This window comes from Hemitrygon akajei, unplaced genomic scaffold (assembly GCF_048418815.1).
Source record: "Hemitrygon akajei unplaced genomic scaffold, sHemAka1.3 Scf000076, whole genome shotgun sequence".
Lineage (NCBI taxonomy): Eukaryota > Metazoa > Chordata > Chondrichthyes > Myliobatiformes > Dasyatidae > Hemitrygon > Hemitrygon akajei.
Window position 1 is genome coordinate 501,838 of NW_027331962.1, and position 21,826 is coordinate 523,663.

The following is a 21,826-nucleotide window of genomic DNA, read 5'->3' on the forward strand; positions in this document are numbered from 1 at the left end:
AACCTTCTGCCGACAGCCATTGTGAGACAGTGTGAGACCCTCCATCCCACTTCCTCCACCACGAAGTGTGTCACACCCTCACACTCACCATCTTGTCACCCTCCATCCCATCCCATCACTCGCAAACCCCTTCCCTCCCCTCGCTGCTCGATGCTCTGCATCGTATGCTGTTTGGCTGCTAATTTGCGATGCCAACCCTCGCCTCTCCTCAACGCCCTCTCTCTCTCTGTTACCCAGTGAGTTACTCCCTACTCACCCTGTCACTCCTGACACCCTTTCCCCTCTCTGGCCCCTTGCCCTTTCTCCCGCCATCCACCACATTTTGGTGAACATTTTCTGATGGGAAATTTCGCTCCCCCACCCAATCCCTTCTCCCCCGTCCGTTGAGTGAGTCGCTCCCTTCTCCCTCGTTGAGACAATGAACTCCCCGACCCATCAGCCCTGACCGCGTCCCCGACCCCCGCTCCCCCTTTCTCCCGCCCACGCCCCACTTCTTTGCAGCTCGTCTTATTTGTGAAGGATATTCATCCGCCACTATTGAAAAAGTCACTCTCCCACACCCCCCATCCTGTCCAATCAGACCACTCTCTCCCGTCCCTTCACTCCTCCTCACCCCGTCTTTCTCTTCTCCATGTCGGCCACCAGTTTGTGACAGGAACTTTCGCCCCTCCCCTTTCCGTCTCCTATTGAGTCAGTGGCTTCGCCACGTTCACCGTCTCATCAGTCCACTCCTCGTCCCATCACTCCTTTTCCACCCAAACCCCTCACCCCTCCTCCCCAAAACCCACATGTATATGTCTATGTGTGAATATCTGAGATATATACATTAGTTTATTCAATGACAACATTATTAGAAATAGAACATATAAACAATATGGAAGACGATATAAAACACAAATTAAACTACTGTTATTACAATCAATAACACACTCGATCCCGGGATTGTATCCATGGACACCGCAAGTTCCCTCGCCATTCTGTGTGTGACAGTGGCCATTGTAAGTCAGTGCTCACTCCCTCCCTAGCGGCCATTTCAAGTGAAGCGTCGGACATCCCACCTTTCCCGGAAGTTCCGGGAGTCTCCCGCATATTGATAGTCGCTCCCTGACGAACAAGAATTATATACAATATCCCGGAAATCGATTTTTTTGAGAACGAGATTGAGAGAGAGTGAGAGACAGAAAGAGAGACAGACAGAGAGAGAGAGAGAGAGAGAGAGAGAGAGAGAGAGAGAGAGAGAGAGAGAGAGAGAGAGAGAGAGAGAGAGAGAGAGAGAGAGAGAGAGCGCCATGGCCGAGTATTCAAAAAAAAAAGAAAATACAAATCGTACTTCACCCCAGAAAGTGTACCCCTGCTTAATAGGGGTCAGGAATAATGACAGTGTCACTCTCTGCACTGTTTTCAACAGTGACTTTTCTATTGACCATGGTGGGTTTAACGGGTGTCATTCGTTCATTAGCATAGCTAACGCTATTTAAACTAGCTGGCTGGCTGCTAAGGAGCTGCTCCATTGCAGACATCCCACATCTCCCGGGAGTTCGGCGAGTCTCCCGCAAATTGATGCTGCTACCTCCCTGAAATGAGATGGAATTAATTGAGTGATGGAATGGTGCTTCACTGTGTGTTTGGCATTGCAAGTGTGTCTGACCCCGGGAGTGTGTGATGGGACGATGCGGAGGGAGATTCACTCTGTGTCTGACCCCGGGAGTGTGTGACGGGACGGTGCGGAGGGAGATTCACTCTGTGTCTGACCCTGGGAGTGTGTGACGGGACGGTGCGGAGGGAGATTCGCACTGTGTCTGACCCCGGGAGTGTGTGACGGGACGATGCGGAGGGAGATTCACTCTGTGTCTGACCCCGGGAGTGTGTGACGGGACGATGCGGAGGGAGATTCACTCTGTGTCTGACCCCGGGAGTGAGTGACGGGACGGTGCGGAGGGAGATTCACTCTGTGTCTGACCCCGGGAGTGAGTGACGGGACGGTGCGGAGGGAGATTCACTCTGTGTCTGACCCCGGGAGTGAGTGACGGGACGGTGCGGAGGGAGATTCACTCTGTGTCTGACCCCGGGAGTGAGTGACGGGACGGTGCGGAGGGAGATTCGCTCTGTGTCTGACCCCGGGAGTGTGTGACGGGACGGTGCGGAGGGAGATTCGCTCTGTGTCTGACCCTGGGAGTGTGTGACGGGACGGTGCGGAGGGAGATTCGCTCTGTGTCTGACCCTGGGAGTGTGTGACGGGACGGTGCGGAGGGAGATTCGCTCTGTGTCTGACCCCGGGAGTGAGTGACGGGACGGTGAGGAGGGAGATTCACTCTGTGTCTGACCCCGGGAGTGAGTGACGGGACGGTGCGGAGGGAGATTCACTCTGTGTCTGACCCCGGGAGTGAGTGACGGGACGGTGCGGAGGGAGATTCACTCTGTGTCTGACCCCGGGAGTGAGTGACGGGACGGTGCGGAGGGAGATTCACTCTGTGTCTGACCCCGGGAGTGAGTGACGGGACGGTGCGGAGGGAGAGTCACTCTGTGTCTGACCCCGGGAGTGAGTGACGGGACGGTGCGGAGGGAGATTCACTCTGTGTCTGACCCTGGGAGTGTGTGACGGGACGGTGCGGAGGGAGATTCGCTCTGTGTCTGACCCCGGGAGTGTGTGATGGGACGGTGTGGAGGGAGAGTCACTCTGTGTCTGACCCCGGGAGTGTGTGATGGGACGATGCGGAGGGAGATTCACTCTGTGTCTGACCCCGGGAGTGTGTGATGGGACGGTGTGGAGGGAGAGTCACTCTGTGTCTGACCCCGGGAGTGTGTGATGGGACGGTGCGGAGGGAGATTCACTCTGTGTCTGACCCCGGGAGTGTGTGATGGGACGGTGCGGAGGGAGATTCACTCTGTGTCTGACCCCGGGAGTGTGTGATGGGACGGTGCGGAGGGAGATTCACTCTGTGTCTGACCCCGGGAGTGTGTGATGGGATGCTGTGGAGGGAGAGTCACTCTGTGTCTGACCCCGGGAGTGTGTGATGGGACGGTGTGGAGGGAGAGTCACTCTGTGTCTGACCCCGGGAGTGTGTGATGGGACGGTGCGGAGGGAGATTCACTCTGTGTCTGACCCGGGAGTGTGTGATGGGACGCTGTGGAGGGAGAGTCACTCTGTGTCTGACCCCGGATTGTGTGATGGGACGGTTTGGAGGGAGATTCACTCTGTGTCTGACACCGGGAGTGTGTGATGGGACCGTGTGGAGGGGGATTCACTCTGTGTCTGACCCCGGGAGTGTGTGATGGGACGGTGCGGAGGGAGATTCACTCTGTGTCTGACCCCGGGAGTGTGTGATGGGACGGTGTGGAGGGAGATTCACTCTGTGTCTGACCCTGGGAGTGTGTTTTGGGACGGTGTGGAGGGAGATTCACTCTGTGTCTGACCCCGGGAGTGTGTGATGGGACGGTGTTGAGGGAAAATCACTCTATGTCAAGTGCCGGGTGTGTGTGATGGGACGGTTGGGAGGGAAATTCACTCTATGTCAGGTCCCGGGTGTGATAAATTTACAAATGTAAATCAAACCAGGATGAAGAGATCAATACTCCCCAATGCCATTCGGCTTTACAATTCAACCGCCAGGAGTAAGATATGTTAAAGTGCCGGGGTTTGTACTCAATGTATTTAATTAAACTACTTAAGAACTTTTTAAAAGCTATTATTAATGCTTTTTGAGAGGGTGATTTTAGATGCATATCATATGTTTACTGTTAAGTATTTTTATGTAATTAGTTTTGCTACAATAAGTGTATGGGACATTGGAAAAAATGTTGAATTTCCCCATGGGGATGAATAAAGTATCTATCTATCAATCTATCTATCTGGTGGAGATGAGATCCTGGGCTCCTAGTCTCTGCTTGTCCGACCTCCCTCAGCCTGGAACTGAGACGCTACTGTGTCAAAGTGAGGAGCTCCGACCCACTGTTGCAGTGCACAGGGTGTGGAGGGCAAGAGAAACCTCAAATAAAACTCGAGTCCGACACAAGACAGGAAGATACAGTGGTTTATTGATTTTTTATGAGAAATATAAATGAAACAATGTGTGAGCTGCTAACGTGCGGGAATAAATAATCTGCTCACAGTTACACACAATTAACTGACCGGCGACAAGGAGTGACCGGTTGAATAATCAGTCCCGTTTCTCACCGTCACTCTGCATCGGGGAACCGATGATTATAAAATCACACTTCAGGACCGTGTCCGGGATCGCTGCAGATCCAGGGTCACTGCCGAGGGATTTGTCCATTTAACATCATTATATCTGCCAGGCTGCCGAATGCACCGTCCTCAGCAAAGGGGGCAAAAGGATTCTCCCCCGGGATCATCCCTCCCACCCCGGGACACCGGTGTCTCAGACTGAACCCTGGACCCCGGGGTCTCACGTGGGGGAAGTCTCGTACACGCACATCCGGCGGAAGCTGCGCCGCCGGACAACAGGCGGAAATATGTCACTGCGGGACCGCTTCCGATGTCACCGAGCTCGGGACTGGTGCCGGTTCCGTTAAAACCGTTGGGAATCAGCCCCGGCGCGCGGCCATTAAAGGTAGGGCGGGAGTTAAAGGGGAGGGCGGGGAGTCGGCCAAAATGCCGCCATCCGGCAGGCGGGGATGTGTTCACACATTCAGATGTTCACAGATACACTCTCAGTCCGGGTCTGAGTTCCTGCAGAGATCCCAGTTCCTCCTTCCCGGTCGAACTGAACCGATTCCCCGCCAGCCTGAAACAGATGGGAGAATAAAGATGAAATAAACAGATGACACAACAGTGTCAGTAACAGGGGACCGGGGTTAATGTTTCAACAACACTCACAGACAAATATCACCAGAAAACCCGCGGATCCGCTGATATTTTATCACATTGAACATTAACACAAACACTCACCCGATCCACTCCAGACTCGGGAGGGTCAGTATGAGGCGGCGGAGAGCGGGGACAGATCCGTCTGTCAGAGAGTTTGATCCCAGGTCCAGATCCGTCAGTGATGGTTTTGTATTGAGAGCGGAGACGAGATCCTCGGCACCAGAATCTGTGAGACCGACATCCCACAGCCTGGAGATGAGAGAGAGTGAGGGTGAAGGACACAGAGAGACATGAGACGGTACAAATCCCCAGTGTTTATCAGTAACACAATTACTGATCACATTAATGTTCAGTGTCAGACACCCAGTAACTGTAAACACAATCTCCCACAGTCTGGTACTTACTCCAGTTTCTGTATTTTACACTCCTGGTTCCTCAGAGCCGCAGACACCAGTTTCACTCCTGAATCTTCCAGTTCATTACCATTCAGTCTAAACACAAACAGACAGATTGATGAACGTAGAGATTAAAACCGTGGGTCTGAGGCAATTTCTCTCACTCGGATATTTCAGCAAACATTAAACCCTTTATTAATTCACTGATCGTAGTTCCCATCACTGTCAATGTCCCTCACTGCCCAGCTCCAATGAATTCACCGAATGTCAGTAATTTCGTCTGTCGGTGTGACCCTGTAAACTCCACATATTCTCTCTCATTCCCTGATGGAGAGAAAAGGGTTCCTGACCGAAATGCAGAAATGTCAATGGAACACAGTGAAAGAGACCCACCCGAGCTAAAGGGACGGGGAAGAGAGATACCACAGGAATAAGAGGGATTGGGAACACAGGACCAACAGCGGGATGCGAAAGAGAGATCCCACAGGAAGAAGGGGGATGGGGGAGTGAGATCCCACAGGAGGATGAAGGAAGGAGAAGAGAGTTCCCACAGGAGGAATGCGGATGGGGAAGAGAAATCCCACAGGACGAAGGAGCATGGGGAAGTGAGATCCGACAGGAAGAGGGGGCATAGGAGCACAGGACTCCCAGGAGGAAGGGGGATGGGGAAGAGAGATCCCACAGGAGGAAGGGGTATGGGGAAGAGAGTTCACACTGGAGGAACGGGTAAGAGGAAGAGAGATCCCTCTGAAGGAAGGGGGATGGGGAAGAGAGATCCCACAGGAGGAAGGGGGATGGGGGAGAGAGAACCCACTGGAGGAAGGGGGTTGCGGAAGAGAGATTCCACAGGAGGAAGTGACGGGGAAGAGAGGACCCACTGGAGGAAGGGGGATGGGGAAGAGAGATCCGACAGGAAATGGGGGCATGGGAGCAGACTCACAGGAGGAAGGGGGCAGGGAAGAGAGATCCCTCAGAAGGAAGTGGGATCGGGAAGAGAGCTCCCACAGGAGGAAGGGGGATAGGGTAGAGGCATCCGACTGGAGGAAGGGGGATGGGGAAGAGAGATCCCACAGGAGGAAGAGGGATGGGGAAGAGAGATAGGATGAAAGTGGATGGAAAAGACAGCTCCCACAGGAGGTGGGGTGATGGGAACAGAGGCCCCACGGGAGGATGGGGGATGGGGAAGTGGGATCTCACAGGTGGAATGGGGGTGGGGATGTGAGCGCCCACAGGAGGAAATCGGATGGACGAGCGATCCCGAAGTAGGAAGGAGGATGGGGAAGAGATATCCCACAGGTGGAAGCAGAAAGGGGAACAGAGATCCCGCAAGAGGATTTGGGATGGGGAAAATGGATCCCACGGAAGGTAAGGGGATGGGGTAGAGAAACCCCCAGGAAGTGGGGGGGGGGATGGGAATAGAGGCCCTACACCGTGGATGGTTAGAGAGATCCCATGGGAGGAAGGGGGACGGGGTACAGAGATCCCACAGAAGGAAGGGGGATGGGGAAGAGAGATCCAACAGGAGGAAGGGGACGGGGAAGTGAGATCCCACAGGAGGAAGGGGATGGGGAAGACAGATCCTACAGGAGGAAGGGGGATGGGGAAGAGAGATCCCATAGGAGGAAGGGGGATGGGGAAGAGATCGCATAGGAGGATGTGGGTTGGGGAAGAGAGATCGTACAGGACGAAGGGGGATTTGGAAAAGAGGCCCAACAGGAAGAAGGGCGATCGGGAAAGGAGATCGCAGAGGAGGGTTAAGGAAGGGGAACATAAATCCCACAAGAGGAAGGGGGATTGGGAACAAAGGCCCAACAGCAGGAAGCGGCATGCGGAAGAGAGATACCTCAGGAAGAACAGATCCAACAGCAGGAAGGGGGAGTGGGGCAGAGAGCCCAGAGGATGAATGGGGGATGGGAAAGTGTGATACCACAGGTGGATTGCTGCCCGTGCCACGTGCTAGTGAGGCTGGAAATAATGCAGCTAAATACGTGGATGAGGGGATGGTGCATGATGGAGGGGTTCATGTTTCTGGACAATTGGGCTTTCTTCCAGGGGAGGTGAGACCAGTTCGAATTGGACAGTTTGCACCTGAACTGGAGGGGGACTAACATATTTGCCGGTAGGTTGGCAAGTTCTGCTCCGGGGGTTTTAAACAAGGTTGCAGGGGGAGGGGGCAGAGTGTAGAGCAGATAGTGATGTGGAGGAGGATAATGGTCATGCGAGGATTGCCTGTATAGACAGATATCAATGGTTTGTACGTGATAGAAATGTTCTCAGGTTCATCTATTTCAATGCAAGGAGTATTGTGTGTAAGGCAGATGAGTTTAGGGCGTGGATTGGCACATGATGATTTCGACATTATTGCTATTAGTATGACTTGGTTTGCAGGAGGGGCAGGACTGGCAGCTTCATGTTCCGAAGTTACGTTGTTTCAGACGTGATAGAGGGGGAGGGATGAAAGGGGGAGGAGTGGCATTACTAGTCAGGGAGAATCTCACAGCTGTGCGTAGACCAGACAGCCCGGAGGGCTCGTCTACAGAGGCCGTATGGGTGGAGCTGAGGAACGGGAAAGGAGTGACCACACTAATAGGATATTATTATATACGGTCCAACAGTCAGAGAGAATTGGAGGAGCAAATCTGTAGAGAGTTAGCACACCAATGTAAGAAACAGAAAGTTGTAATCGTAGGGGATTTTAACTTCCCACATATTGACCTGGACTCCCACTCTGTGAAAGGGTTAGATGGCGTGGAGTTTGTCAAATGTGTTCAGGAAAGTTTTCTAAATCAATATATTGAGGTACCAACGAGAGAGGGTGCAGTACCTGATCTCCTATTAGGGAATCAGACAGGTCAGGTGACAGAAGTATGTGTAAGCGAACATTTTGCGTCCAGTGACCATAATGTCATTAGTTTCAAGATAATTATGGGTAAGGATAGGACTGGTCCACCAGTTAAGGTTCTGAATTAGAGAAGGGCCAATTTTGTGGAAATGAGAGAGGATCTGGGAAGAGTGGATTGGGATAAGTTGTTTCTGTAAAGGATGTATTCAGTAAGTGGAGTTACTGAACTTCGCTTACATCCAGAGTTTGCATGTTCCTGCCAGGATTAAAGACAAAGTTAACAGGCACAGGGAACCTTGTTTTTCAAGGGATATTGGCGATCTGGTTAAGTAGGTGTTTAGCATTTGCAGGAAACAGGGAACAAATGAGATACTTGAAGAGTATAGAAAATGTAAGGGAATACTAAAGAAGGAAATCAGGAAGGCAAAAAGAAGACATGAGGTTGTGTTGGCAGATAATGTGAAGGTAAACCCGAAGGGTTTCTACAAGAATATTAAGAGCAAAAGGATAGTAAAGGAAAAAATTGGTCCCCGAGAAGATCAGAGAGGTCGTCTATGTGTGGAGCATCACGAGATGGGGAAGATCGTAAACAGTTTTATTGCGTCAGTGTCTATTCAGGAAACTGCAAAGCGGATATGGAATTAAAGGAAACAAACAGTAGTGTCATGGAACGCGGCCAGTGAGTGAATGGGCCTGTGAAGGAGTGGAAATTTGAGGCTTTGACTCGAGAGATTCTGGCAGTTTTGGCAGTTGGACTGTGCAAATCAAGACAACCAAGATTTGAATAGCTCAGACTCAGCAGAAAGCAGCTGATTGACCAAGCAGTTTGAAAAGCTCAAACAAATAAACAGAGGGGTAGCTCAAGCGGAGCGGCCTGTGGAAAGCGGCCAGTGAGTGAGTGGAGATTTGAGGCTTTGACAGGTCCTTACAATGCCTCCTGAGACGGTGATGTGCCTTTCCTGTGAGATGTGGCAGTCTTGGGGCAACTCCCCTCTCCCGCAGAGTCACATCTGCCAGAAGATGAGGAGTTGGTGCATGGGGCAGGGTTTTAGATTTTTGGACCATTGGGATCTCTTCTGGGGAAGGTGGGACCTGTACAGATTGGATGGGTTGCACCTGAACTCGAGGGGGAGCAATATCCTTGCTGTTAGATTTGCTAGCATGGTTCGGGAGTGTTTAAACTAATTTGCAAGGGGAATGGTACCCGGAGCGATAGAGCAGTGAAAGAAGTGCATGGAGTAAAGCCAGATCTGACACATAGAGAGGCTTTGAGGAAAGAACAGCAGAATAAAGGGTGTAAAGGCAGTAAGGTAGAAGGGCTAAAGTGCGTGTGCTTTAATGCAAGAAGCATCAGGAACAAAGGTGATGAACTGAGAGCTTGGATACATACATGGAATTATGATGTAGTGGCCATTACAGAGACTTGGCTGGCACCAGGACAGGAATGGATTCTCAATATTCCTGGATTTCAGTGCTTTAAAAGGGATCGAGAAGGGGGAAAGGGGGAGGACGGGTGGCATTACTGGTCAGGGATACTATTACAGCTGCAGAAAGGGTGGGTAATATAGCAGGATCCTCTTTTGAGTCAGTATGGGTGGAGGTCAGGAACAGGAAGGGAGCAGATACTCTACGGGGGTATCCTATAGGCCCCCTAGTTGCAGCAGAGATACCGAGGAGCAGATTGGGAGGCAGAATTTGGAAAGGTGCAAAAATAACAGGGCTGTTATCATGGGTGAATGTAACTTCCCTAATATTGATTGGCACTTGATTAGTTCCAAGGGTTTAGATGGGGCAGAGTTTGTTAAATGTGTCCTGGATGGATTCCTGTCTCAGTATGTTGACAGGCCGACGAGGGGGAATGCCATACTAGACCTAGTATTAGGTAACGAACCGGGTCAGGTCACAGATCTGTCAGTGGGTGAGCATCTGGGGGGCAGTGATCTCCGCTCCCTGCCTTTAGAATTATCATGGAAAAGGATAGAATCAGAGAGGACAGGAACATTTTTAATTGGGGAAGGGGAAATTATGAGGCTATAAGACCAGAACATGCGGGTGTGAATTGGGATGATGTTTTTGCAGGGAAATGTACTATGGACATGTCGTCGATGTTTAATGATCTCTTGCAGGATGTTAGGGATTAATTTGTCCCGCTGAGGAAGATAAAGACTGGTAGGGTGAAGGAACCATGGGTGACAAGTGAAGTGGAAAATCTAGTCAGGTGGAAGAAGGCAGCATACATGAGGTTTAGGAAGCAAGGATCAGATGGGTCTATTCAGGAAAATAGGGTAGCAAGAAAGGAGTTTAAGAAGGGGCTGAGAAGACCACGAAGGGGGCATGAGAAGGCTTTGGCGAGTAGGGCAAAGGAAAACCCGAAGGCATTCTTCAATTATGTGAGGAACAATAGGATGACAGGAGGGAAGGTAGGACAGATTAGAGATAAAGATGGGAAGATGTGCCTGGAGGCTGTGGAAGTGAGCGAGGTCCTCAATGAATACTTCTCTTCAGTATTCATCAATGAGAGGGAACCTGATGACGGTGAGGACAATATGAGTGAGGTTGATGTTCTGGAGCATGTTGATATTAATGGAGAGGATGTGTTGGAGTTGTTAGGACGGATAAGTCCCCGGGACCTGCCGGAATATTCCCCAGGCTGCTCCACGAGGCAAGGGAAGAGATTGCTGAAACACTGGCTAGGATCTTTATGTTCTCGATGTCCACGGAAATGGTACGGGAGGATTGGAGGGAGGCGAATGATTTCCCCTTGTTCAAAAAAGGTAGTAGGGATAGTCCAGGTAATTATAGATCAACGAGCCTTACGTCTGTGGTGGGAAAGCTGTTGGAAAAGATTCTTAGAGATAGGATCTATGGGCATTTAGAGTATCATGGTCTGATCAGGGACAGTCAGCATGGCTTTGTGAAGGGCAGATCGTGCCTAACAAGCCTGATAGAGTTCTTTGAGGAGGTGACCAGGCCTGTAGATGAGGGTAGTGCAATGGATGTGATCTACAAGGATTTTAGTAAGGCATTTGACAAGGTTTCACACGGTAGGCTTATTCAGAAAGTCAGAAGGCATAGGATCCAAGGAAGTTTGGCCAGGTGGATTCAGAGTTGGCTTGCCTGCAGAAGGCAGATGGTCATGGTGGAGGGAGTACATTCAGATTGGAGGGTTGTGACTAGTGGTGTCCCGCAAGGATCTGTTCTGGGACCTCTTCCTTTTGTGATTTTTATTAACGACATGGATGTGGGGGTAGAAGGGTGGGTTGGCAAGTTTGCAGACGACACAAAGGTTGGTGGTGTTATAGACAGTGTAGAGGATTGTCGAAGATTGCAGAGATACATTGATAGGATGCAGAAGTGGGCTGAGAAGTGGCAGATGGAGTTCAACCCGGAGAAGTGTGAGGTGGTACACTTCGGAAGGACAAACTCCAAGGCAGAGTACAAAGTAAATGGCAGGATAGTTGGTAGTGTCGAGGAGCAGAGGGATCAGGGGATACATGTCCACAGATCCCTGAAAGTTGCCTCACAGGTAGATAGGGTAGTTAAGAAAGCTTATGGGGTGTTAGCTTTCATAAGTCAAGGGATAGAATTTAAGAGACGCGATGTAATGATGCAGCTCTACAAAACTTTAGTTTAGAGAGTATGGATTATGATCAGAGATGAAGGGAACTAGGGCTTTACTCTTTGGAAAGAAGGAGGATGAGAGGAGACATGATAGAGGTGTACAAGATATTAAGAGGAATAGACAGATTGGACAGCCAGCGCCTCTTCCCCAGGGCACCACTGCTCAGTACACGAGGACGTGGCTTTAAGGTAAGGGGAGGGAAGTTCAAGGGGGATATTAGAGGAAGGTTTTTCACTCAGAGAGTGGTTGGTGCGTGGAATGCTCTGTCTGAGTCAGTGGTGGAGGCAGATACACTAGTGAAGTTTAAGAGACTACTAGACAGGCATATGGAAGAATTTAAAGTGGGCGGTTATATGGCAGGCTGGGTTTGAGGGTTAGCACAACATTGTGGGCCGAAGGGCCTGTACTATTCTATGTTTTATGGAACATATAGAGATTAAAGAGGAGGAGGTGCTTATTGCCTTACAGCAAATAAAGGTAAAAAATCCCCCAGGCCTGACATGATATTTTCTCGGACCTTGAGAGAGACTAGTGTAGAAATTGCAGGGGTCCTGGCAGAAATATTTAAAATGTCCTTCACCACAAGTGCGGTGCCGGAGGATTGGAGGGTAGCTCATGTTGTTCCGTTGTTTGAAAAAGGCTCCAAATGTGCACCAGGTAATTACAGGCCAGTGAGCCTGACATCGGGATTAGGTAAATTATTGGAAGGTGTTCTGAGAGATCGGATATACGAGGATTTGGACAACCAAGGGCTGATTAAAGATAGTCAGCATGGCTTTGTTCATGGCAGATCGTGTTTAATGAATCCTGTAGTGTTTTTCGAGGAGGTTACCAAGAATGCACATGAAGGAAAGGCTGTGGATGTTGTCTACATGAACTTTAGTAAGGTTTTTGACAAAGTCCCACATGGGAGGTTAGTTCAGAAGGTTCAGACAGTAGATACCCATGGAAAGGTTGTAGATTGGATTCGAAATTGGCTGTGTGTGAGAAGACAGAGAGTGGTAGTGGATCACTGCTTCTCAGACTGGAGGCCTGTGACTAGTGGTGTGTCTCAGGGATCTGTGCTGGGACCATTGTTGTTTGTTGCCTATATCAATGATCTAGATGATAGTGTGATTAATTGGATCAGCAAGTTTGCTGATGACACTAAGATTGGAGGCGTTGTGGACAGCGAGGAAGGCTTTCAAAGCTTGCAGAGGGATCTGGACCAACTGGCAACATGGGCCAGAAAATGGCAGATGGAATTTAATGCAGGCAAGTGTGAGGTGTTGCATTTTGTAAGGACAAATCAAGGTAGGACATACACAGTAAATGGTAGGGCACTGAGGAGTGCGCAGGAAGAAAGGGATCTGGGAGTTCAGATACACAATTCCCTGAAAATGGCGTCACAGGGAGACAGGGTTGTAAAGAAGGCTTTTGGCATCCTGGCATTCATAAATCAAAGTTGAGTATAGGAGTTGGAATGTTATGGTGAGGTTGTATAAGACATTGGTGAGGCCAAATTTGGAGTATTGTGTGCAGTTCTGGTCACTGAACTATAGGACGGATATCAGTAAGACTGAAAGTGAGCAGAAAAGATCTGCGAGGATGTTGCCGGCTCTTCAGGAGTTGAGTTACAAGGAAAGATTGAACAGGTTAGGACTGTATTCCTTGGAGCGCAGAAGAATGAGGGGAGATTTGATAGAAGTTTACACAATTACGAGGGGTATAGACAGGGTAGATGCGAATGGGCTCTTTCCACACGGATTAGGAGAGATAAATTACAAAAGGACTTTGCTTCAGGGTGAAAGGGGAAAGGTTTAGGGGGAACGTCCTCACTCAGAGAGTTGTGAGAGTGTGGAACGAGCTGCCATCTGATGTGGAAAATGCGGACACACTCTTAAGTTTTAAGAATAAATCTGATAGATGCATGGATGGGAGAGGTCTGGAGGGTTATGGACTGGGAGCAGGTCAATGGGACTAGCGGAATAAAGTTTTGGCACAGAGCAGAAGGGCCGAATGGCTTGTTTTCTGTGCTGTAGTGTTCTATGATTTTACAATTCTATGAAGGAATATGGGGAGGTCAGTTCCCACAGGAAGAAAGGGGATGGGGAAGAGAGATCCCACAGCAGGAAGGGGGATGGGGTAGAGAGATACCACAGGAGGAAGGGGGATGGGGAGGAGAGATCCAACAGGAGGGAGGCGGATGGAGAAATGAGATCACATAGGCGGATGGGGGATGAGAAGGGATACCACTGGAGGTAAGGGAATGGGGAAGAGAAATCCCACGGGAAGAAGGGGGATGGGGTAGAGAGATCCCACAGGTGGAAGGGGGATAGGGAAGAGAGATTCCACAGGAGGAAGGGGGATGGGGAAGAGAGATCCGACAGGAGGAAGGGGAATGGGGAGGAGAGATCCAACAGGAGGAAGGGGGATGGGGAAGTGAGATCCCACAGGATGAAGGGGGTTTGCGGAGAGAGATCCGGTAGGCGGATGGGGGATGGGAAGGGATACCACTGGAGGGAAGGGAATGTAGCAGAGAGAACCCACAGGAGGAATGGGGATGGGGACGAGATCCCTAAGAATCGAAGGGGGATTGGGATAAAAAATCCCACAGGAGGATTCCAAAGGTAAACGATAATCCTACAAGCCGAGAGGATGCAGAAAATTTTTGTACGTGTGTGTCGGGTCTGAACAGTGACCCAGAGGAGATGCGGCCTCGTCTCTGTGTATCTGGTAGTGAACAAAGTCACACACTATCAAGGGCAGGGGAGGACAATCTCACAATGGTATTTCTTTCCTTCTCACTGGGACAGTCTGCTGACAGTCTCTTGTCCCTCACCGGGAAGGGGGTGTGAATCTCCGACCTACCTACTGCAGTCAGTGTCGGTCTGGGTGTCAGTAACAGTGAGAAGGAACATTGTCAATGGACGTGTCACAGGCAGCAGGAAACACGGCCATTCTTGTGATTTACTACCATTAAACCAATGGTCGTTGTTCACTGATCTGATGAAGTCTCCATCATCCCTTCACAAGGAACCACGGAACCCTCCCGTCCTTGGGGAATTACTGACTGATCCCCTGGGCATTTGTCACAATTCTTCACAATCTGATTTATCACAGTTTAACCCAAATCCCTTTACATTGAAATGACACAATAGAACAGTTTCACAGTTCCGAGTGAGAGATAAATCAAGTTACCTCAACTCCTGGCACTTGTGCAGCCCGGGTCCCAGCCGCTGGATTCCTTCACACTGAATGTGGCAGTTATGCAGGTCGAAGTGTTTTATTGTATCACAGAGTCCGATGACATGAGACAGGACAGCGCAGTCAATCGGGTTCAACGTCATTCCACGGAATGAAAATGTTTCCACAGATCCCAGTGCGGCCTGAGCCAATCCACGATTCTGAGACTCAAACAGATAGTGCAATGTGTTCAGGAGCCTCCTTTTACCAGCTTCACTCCCCGTGTTTCTACTGTGGCGTTTAACCTCCTCTTTCACCCAGTCAATCACCCGGCAGGTTGTTTCATTAGGAAATGGACCCAGAAACTCCTCTAGGCCCCGAACTGTCTTTGGGTTGGAGAGACCAGCAACAAAACGGAGAAATACCTCAAATCGCCCATCCGTCGTGTTGTGGGCTTCAGTGAGGAATTTCAGGATACCCCCGGGATGTGGTTTCAGGAATTGTGCGACTGCAGCTACAAACTCTTGGATGGTGAGGTGTGGGAATGTGTACACCACACTCTGGGCAGAATCCTCTCTCTCCAAAAGCTCCATCAGGAACCCGGACAGGAACTGGGAAGGCTGCAGATTGTAGTTGATCAAATCTCCATCTGTAAACACAATCTTTTTCTCGGACACTCCTTTGAAGGCCATCTGACCAACCCTGAGTAACATATCACGGCGGTTCTCAATCTCACGGCCGTGGTTTTTCAGGATGTTATAAATATAGTAGGAGTACAGTTGGGTGATGGTCTTGGGAACTCGCTGTGGGTCCCTGACTCTTTGGGTGAAGAAGGGGCCCAGTGTCAGAGCGAGGATCCAGCAGTAGGAGGGGTTGTAGCTCATGGTGTACAGGATCTCATTCTCCTTCACGTGTTTGAAAACAGCTTCCGCCACCGACTGATCTTCAAAATGTTTGTTGAAATATGCCTTCCGTTCCTCATCAACAAATCCCAGGATTTCAGCCCAGAAACTGATCTCCGCCTTTTCCAATAAATGTAACGCAGTGGGACGGGTGGTCACCAGCACTGAACACCCTGGGAGCAGCTTGCCCTGGATTAAACTGTACACAATGTCCGACACTTCACACTTCCACTCGGGATCTGGGCACTGGTGCTTGGGTTCTGTTTCTCTCCGACTGTCCGCAAAATCGATTTTGTGTTTGATTTCATCTAAACCATCGAATATAAACAATAATCCCTCTGGGTTCTTCCAGACTTCTCTCAGAATATTCCCAAAGTAAGGATACTGATCCAGAACCAGTTCCTTCAGGTTTATTCGACAGTTAATACTGTTTAAATCTCGGAATTTGAAACTGAAAACAAACTGGAACTGTTGGTATATTTTCCCCATGGCCCAGTCATAAACAATCTTTTGTACCATCGTTGTTTTCCCGATCCCCGGGACTCCGGCCACTGCTGCTGAACTCCCAGATTTGGATTTACGCCGGGAAAAGCTGCTCTGGAACAACTGATCAGTCCGAATTTTTTCCAGCTGTCTGCGGAGTTGTTCCTCTCTATAATCCTCATGTTCTCTGCCTCTCGCCAGCAGCTCATGTTCCACCAGTGTCCGATCTCGAACAGTAGAAATGACCGTGAGCTCAGCGTATCGATCAGCCAGCTGGAAAACCTTCACCTTCTCCGTCATCAGGATCGTGTTCACTCCCAGGGTTTCAGTTTGTGCCCGCAGAGTCTCCTTGTGTTTCTGTTGAACATCTTCCATGGGAACAGAGAACATATTCAAAACGTTAAATGGCTCATCTGACAAAGAACTTTATAACGGTATTTCAGCATTCAGTGTTTGAGATTACATGAATAAATTCAATGCTTCCATGGACAGAAAGTAAAATTCTGTTCACAGACACGGAATGGACAGCAATGGATGTCCCTGAAAATGTCCAATCCTCATGTTCTGGTTCTAGTTATTTGTGAAGGTGAACATTCCCCTGATTGCACTTTCTGAGGAAGCTTAAACAAGCATCACTCCCCACTAACATCTTAACTACATTCTACAGAGGCGTGGTTGAGAGTGTGCTGACCTTTTGCATCACAACCTGGTACTCCAGCTGCAGTGCTGCCGACAAAAAAGCCTTGCAGGGGGTGGTTAGGGGAGCAGAGAAGGTTATTGGGGTCTCCCTACCTTCTGTCCAAGACCCCTTTCAACGTCGATGCCTCCAGAAGACACGGTACATCATTAAAAACCCCTCACACCCTCTCCATGAACTGTTTGTTCTTCTGTCATCAGGCAAACGTTACAGGAGCATCAAAACTAAAACCACAAGGCTACTAAACAGCTTCCTCCCACAGGCAGTCAGACTGCTAAATAGCTGCTCTACCTGACTCTGCTTTGGACACTTTTAACTTGGACCGGACACTTACAACTTGATTTAAAGCGACATGTGGCTGTTGTGTTTTACTATTTATTGTTGTGTTTATTATTTAGTGTTGCGTTTGTTATGTTATGATTGCACTGCTCCTGGGAAACGCTGTCTCATTCTGCCCTGAAGAGCTGATGTACGGTTGGAATGACAATAAAGTTTTTGAATCTTGAATATCCTATTGCAATCCTGACTGCACTCCCGTTACAACAACATTTCACTATATTTAAAGCATTGTTTGCCTCATTAACAGAGGATGTTAATGTTGATCTGGTGTGGAACTATGGAGAGCAGGACACTGTGCATTTTGGCCGATCTGCACACTGGGGAGTCACAGGTGTCCACTGCTCTTGCATCAAAACAGGAGCAGAATACGCGGGAAATACTCAAGTCGGGCAACTTCTTGGGGAGAATCACAGTGAAGTTGCGGATCGATAACCCATCGGAATGACAGGAATGAAAATGGGTAGTTTTCAATCGCAGTGATGGAGGATTGGTGGAAAGGTGGAATCTGTGTTAATGGAAGAAGCCACAAGCGTCTGTCTCAGTGATGTACATCGTGTCTGTGGGAGAGGGTGGTGAAGTCTTGGCAACTGCTACTCATCAGTCTTGCTGTGGGGGTGTGGGGCTCTGTCTAATGAGGCCTCCGTCTGTCAGAGTCGACCATGGATGTCCTGCCCCTGCAAGCCGGGACACTCCGATATGGAGAGGAAGCTTCTGCCGATGTAGCAAGCTCCCTCTCTCCATGCATCTGATGTACACAAAGGAACGGCAGAGACTGACACAGCTTGGCACCAGAGGTGTCGCAGGAGATGCCAGTCTGCGTTGAACACCATTTAACACTGACTCAGGGACTCCAGCTCCAGGCTTTTCCCACTGGATTTACTCCGAAACTCTTCCCCATGAGGGGTTACAGTTACAAGGCAGTGGAGGTTTGAGATCAGAGTTTTCTTGTTCCTGGGTGAGCTGCCAATCACAGCCGACAAGCCCCATCTGCCCAAAGTGACTGGTTGTAAGGCACCAGTAACCCGCCTCTGCCCCTTCTCCTGTCAGAAGAAACGCTTCCACCGGGATTAGTGGCTAAACCGCACGTGAAGGCCAAGAGCTGGACAGAGGCTACTCGCCACTGGGAGCATTTAATAGGTCGTGGCAGCTCATCCGCACTGTCACCCCCCCTACCCCCCCCCCCCGGCTATAACAATCTTAAGCAACCAATGGGCACTGTATTATTGACAATGAATCGGTAAATTGGTTTATTATTGTGACAGCCCCACTGTAAAATGGAAAACTTTTCTGCATGCGATCCAAATAGATCATTACATCACATCGGGGCAATGAGGTTGTACAAGGAAAAATGGAACAGAATAGTTCAGGGAAACAGTGCTTCAGTTGCCGAGAAAATGCAGTCCAGGCAGACGATAAGGTAGAAGGCCAAAGGATCATTGGGAGGTCAGCGTTGAGTTTTTTTGGGACTATGTTCCTAAACTGTAGAAATCAACACCTTAAACTACAGTACTGTGCAGAAGTCTGAGGTGTATATTAGGACTGACACATTTTGTCTTTTATTTTCCAGTTTGCACTTTATCCCGTTGTGATGCGGTTTGAACGGCATCCTCTGGATGAAAGGTGCTTTATAAATAAGTCATTATTATTATTATTATTGTTATTATTATTATTATTATTATTATTATTATTATTATTATTATTATTATTATTATTATTATTATTATTATTATTATTATTATTATTATTATTATCTTAGCCTAAACTGGTAAAACTTGAGGTACAGGCATAGCCAAGCACACTCATGTCTCAATTGATAGGAGATTTCAGACTATTCTCGTGGTGTATAGTGTTATGGGTTTTCGAAGATTTACACAAGTATCGCCGTGTGTGCCTAATTTATTAATACTATTCTGTAAAGCCTTTAGGATGATACCAGTTATTGATATTACGATTGGGATAAATAATACCCTGTTCGTGTTCCATAGTCTTTCATTTTGCCCTTTCAATTCAACATATTTCTGGTATTGTTTTTTACTAATTCATTTCTGTAAGTTATGTGTGTATGGAATGGCTATATATATTTCAAAAGTTGCTTTTGCTTGTTTATCCTGTAAAATTACATCCGAACGCAGATCATGTATTATCCTATCTGAAATCATGATCGGACGCAGTATGATATGAAGGACTCTAACTCTAAAAGTGGAGCAGGCTTGTACTTATTGTAGGTTATCGTGTTTTTCATCAGTTGTAGTTCAAGCAAGCTTTTTGGGAATGTTGTCCACCACTTGATTGTGCTTGTGCAAGTCATGAGATTCAGTTAAATTACTGCAGGATGTTGGAAAGTGTTGGATTGTTTCTGGTTTCCCTTGTAATTTTCAGCATTTATCGTCCTGAATCTATTGGTCGTTTATTCTGTATTATTGATAACGACATGTGTCAACAACCTTGTCCTGTATTGCTACAATGATCTCTTCTGTTTCTGGGAAGAGGTCTCCAACTCTGAGCCAGGGGCTCGACGCTTCCTTGTCGACATCTAATCGGCTCAGATCGTGGGGATGTCCTCCGTGGGGAGTCAGACTCTTCCATTGGTTAACGTTTTCTACTATTATGATAGTTTCTTCTCTTTTATGGGTTATGTTTTCATTTACGTTCAGTGATGTGTACCCCTTATCAGATTTGCATATGCTTGTATGGAGTGCTGAATCCTGCTAGCGTTATGAAAGTATGTCAATAGAGCTAATTGTGGATTTCAGAAAAGGCGAGATGAGGGAACACGACACACCAGTCCTCATAGAGGGATCTGATGTGGAAAGAGTGAGCAATTCCAAATTCCTGGCTGTCAATGTCTCCGAGTATCTAACCTGGACCCAATATATCGATACAGCTACAAAGAAGGCACAACAGTGGCTATAGTTCATCAGGAGTTTCCAACATCACTGGAATATTTCTACAGATGTAACTTGCAGAGTATTGTAACTGGTTGCATCACCGTCTGCTTCATGGGGACTACTGTACAGTATCGGATTAAGGCGCACACTCAACGATTCAGAACAACTTCATCTCTGCCATCCAGTTTCTGAATGGACATTGAACCCATCGATAGTGACTCACTAATCTCTTTTTAAATTTCTATTTCTACACTAATTTATTTTAATATTTCATATAATCACACAGACATGCACAGCTATATATGTTCAACTTCCAGGCCCTGAAGCCACTTCGCTGCTCAGCCAGATCCACCGTCTGACAGGCCACATGTCTCGCATGGATAACTCCAGGTTACCGAAAGCAGTACTCTACGGAGAACTCTCTCAGGGCAAGAGAGATCGTGGTGCCCCGCGCAGGAGGTACAGGGACCAAATTAAGCAGAGGCTCTCTCAGGTAAATATGGAGGTCAACGAGTGGCAGCCGCTGATCCACGGACAAGCCAGGAATTTTGAGGAACCCAGGAGCGACTGCTGAAAAGAAGAGGGGATGCAAGAAGGATCCAACTACCCAAGCGCCTGCAACCCAGCTGTCCCTCTGTCCCAACTGCTCCCGAGTCCACAGATCCAGAATTGGCCTCTACCGTCACCAACAATTTTGTCGTCATCCAGTACCACCACCCCCCCCTCACAGACACACAGACACAGACACACACACACCCACACACACACACACACACACACACACCCACTCACAGACAGACACACACACACACACCTATTTGGGAAGAGAACAGGATTTAGGGTATGTTTCATGATCATTAATGCTTGGTGGAACCCCGGAATGTCCATGCCCTCAAACCCTTTTGTTCCCCGGATCTGGAGTACCTGGTGCTGCTGTGTAAACCTTTCCGGCTGCCAAGGGAGTTCCCGGCTGTTATTATCACAGCTGTGTAATAACAACATCCCCCATTTGTGTGTTATTGTCACAGAGGGGAGATGATTTCCTTCAGAAATCGGTCAGTACTTCCAAAACCACAAAATTTGTATCAACAGTTCTGTGTGAACAGCACTTGCCGTGTGACCGACTGCTTACATTGCCGGTGATCAGCAGGAGCTCAAGAAATTCAGCTCCGATCTGTGCAAAGTCATCCAGGCAGCGAAACGACAATACAGAGATCGTATTCAGGCACAGCTCTCCACCAACAACACACACAGCTTATGGCAAGCTCCGCACCCCAATGCAGACTTCAGAGCTAAGTGCAGTGGTGCTGCCAACATCGCTGCCTGTCTCCCAGAGGATCTAAGTCTCTTTACGCTCGGTTCGATATCGCCAACACTGAGACCCCGAGGAGAGCCGACAAAGCGACCTGCACATTGGTCATCTCTGAGGCTGAAGTTCGCAGGTGTTTCCAACGAGTGGACAGTCGCAAGCCTGCGGGATCGGACGGCGTCCCAGGGCGGGTACTCAGGATGCGCGCGGCACAACTGGCAGGTGTATTTACGGATATTTTTAATCTCACCCTCTCCCAGTGTAGAGTTCCCTCCTGCTTCAAATCATCCACCATTGTTCCTGTACCTAAAACAATTAAGGCAACATGCCTGAACGTCTGGCGTCCTGTCGCACTC

At 48.8% G+C, this 21,826-nt stretch overlaps 1 protein-coding gene across 4 annotated transcripts in view; it reads right to left on the bottom strand.

The window, feature by feature from the left end:
• Positions 1-4,017: 4,017 nt before the first annotated feature.
• The window catches only part of LOC140722400 (NACHT, LRR and PYD domains-containing protein 3-like), a 58,879-nt gene continuing 41,070 nt past the window's right edge, over positions 4,018-21,826 (bottom strand). For all 4 annotated transcript variants that reach the window (XM_073037151.1, XM_073037150.1, XM_073037152.1 and 1 more), the window contains 4 exons: positions 14,868-16,605; positions 5,233-5,319; positions 4,910-5,077; positions 4,018-4,745 (listed from right to left, as the gene is read on the bottom strand). In XM_073037151.1, the coding sequence (XP_072893252.1) occupies positions 4,658-4,745; positions 4,910-5,077; positions 5,233-5,319; positions 14,868-16,605 (2,081 nt within the window). In that variant the 3' untranslated portion in view covers positions 4,018-4,657. The remainder of the gene's footprint in view (positions 4,746-4,909; positions 5,078-5,232; positions 5,320-14,867; positions 16,606-21,826) is intronic.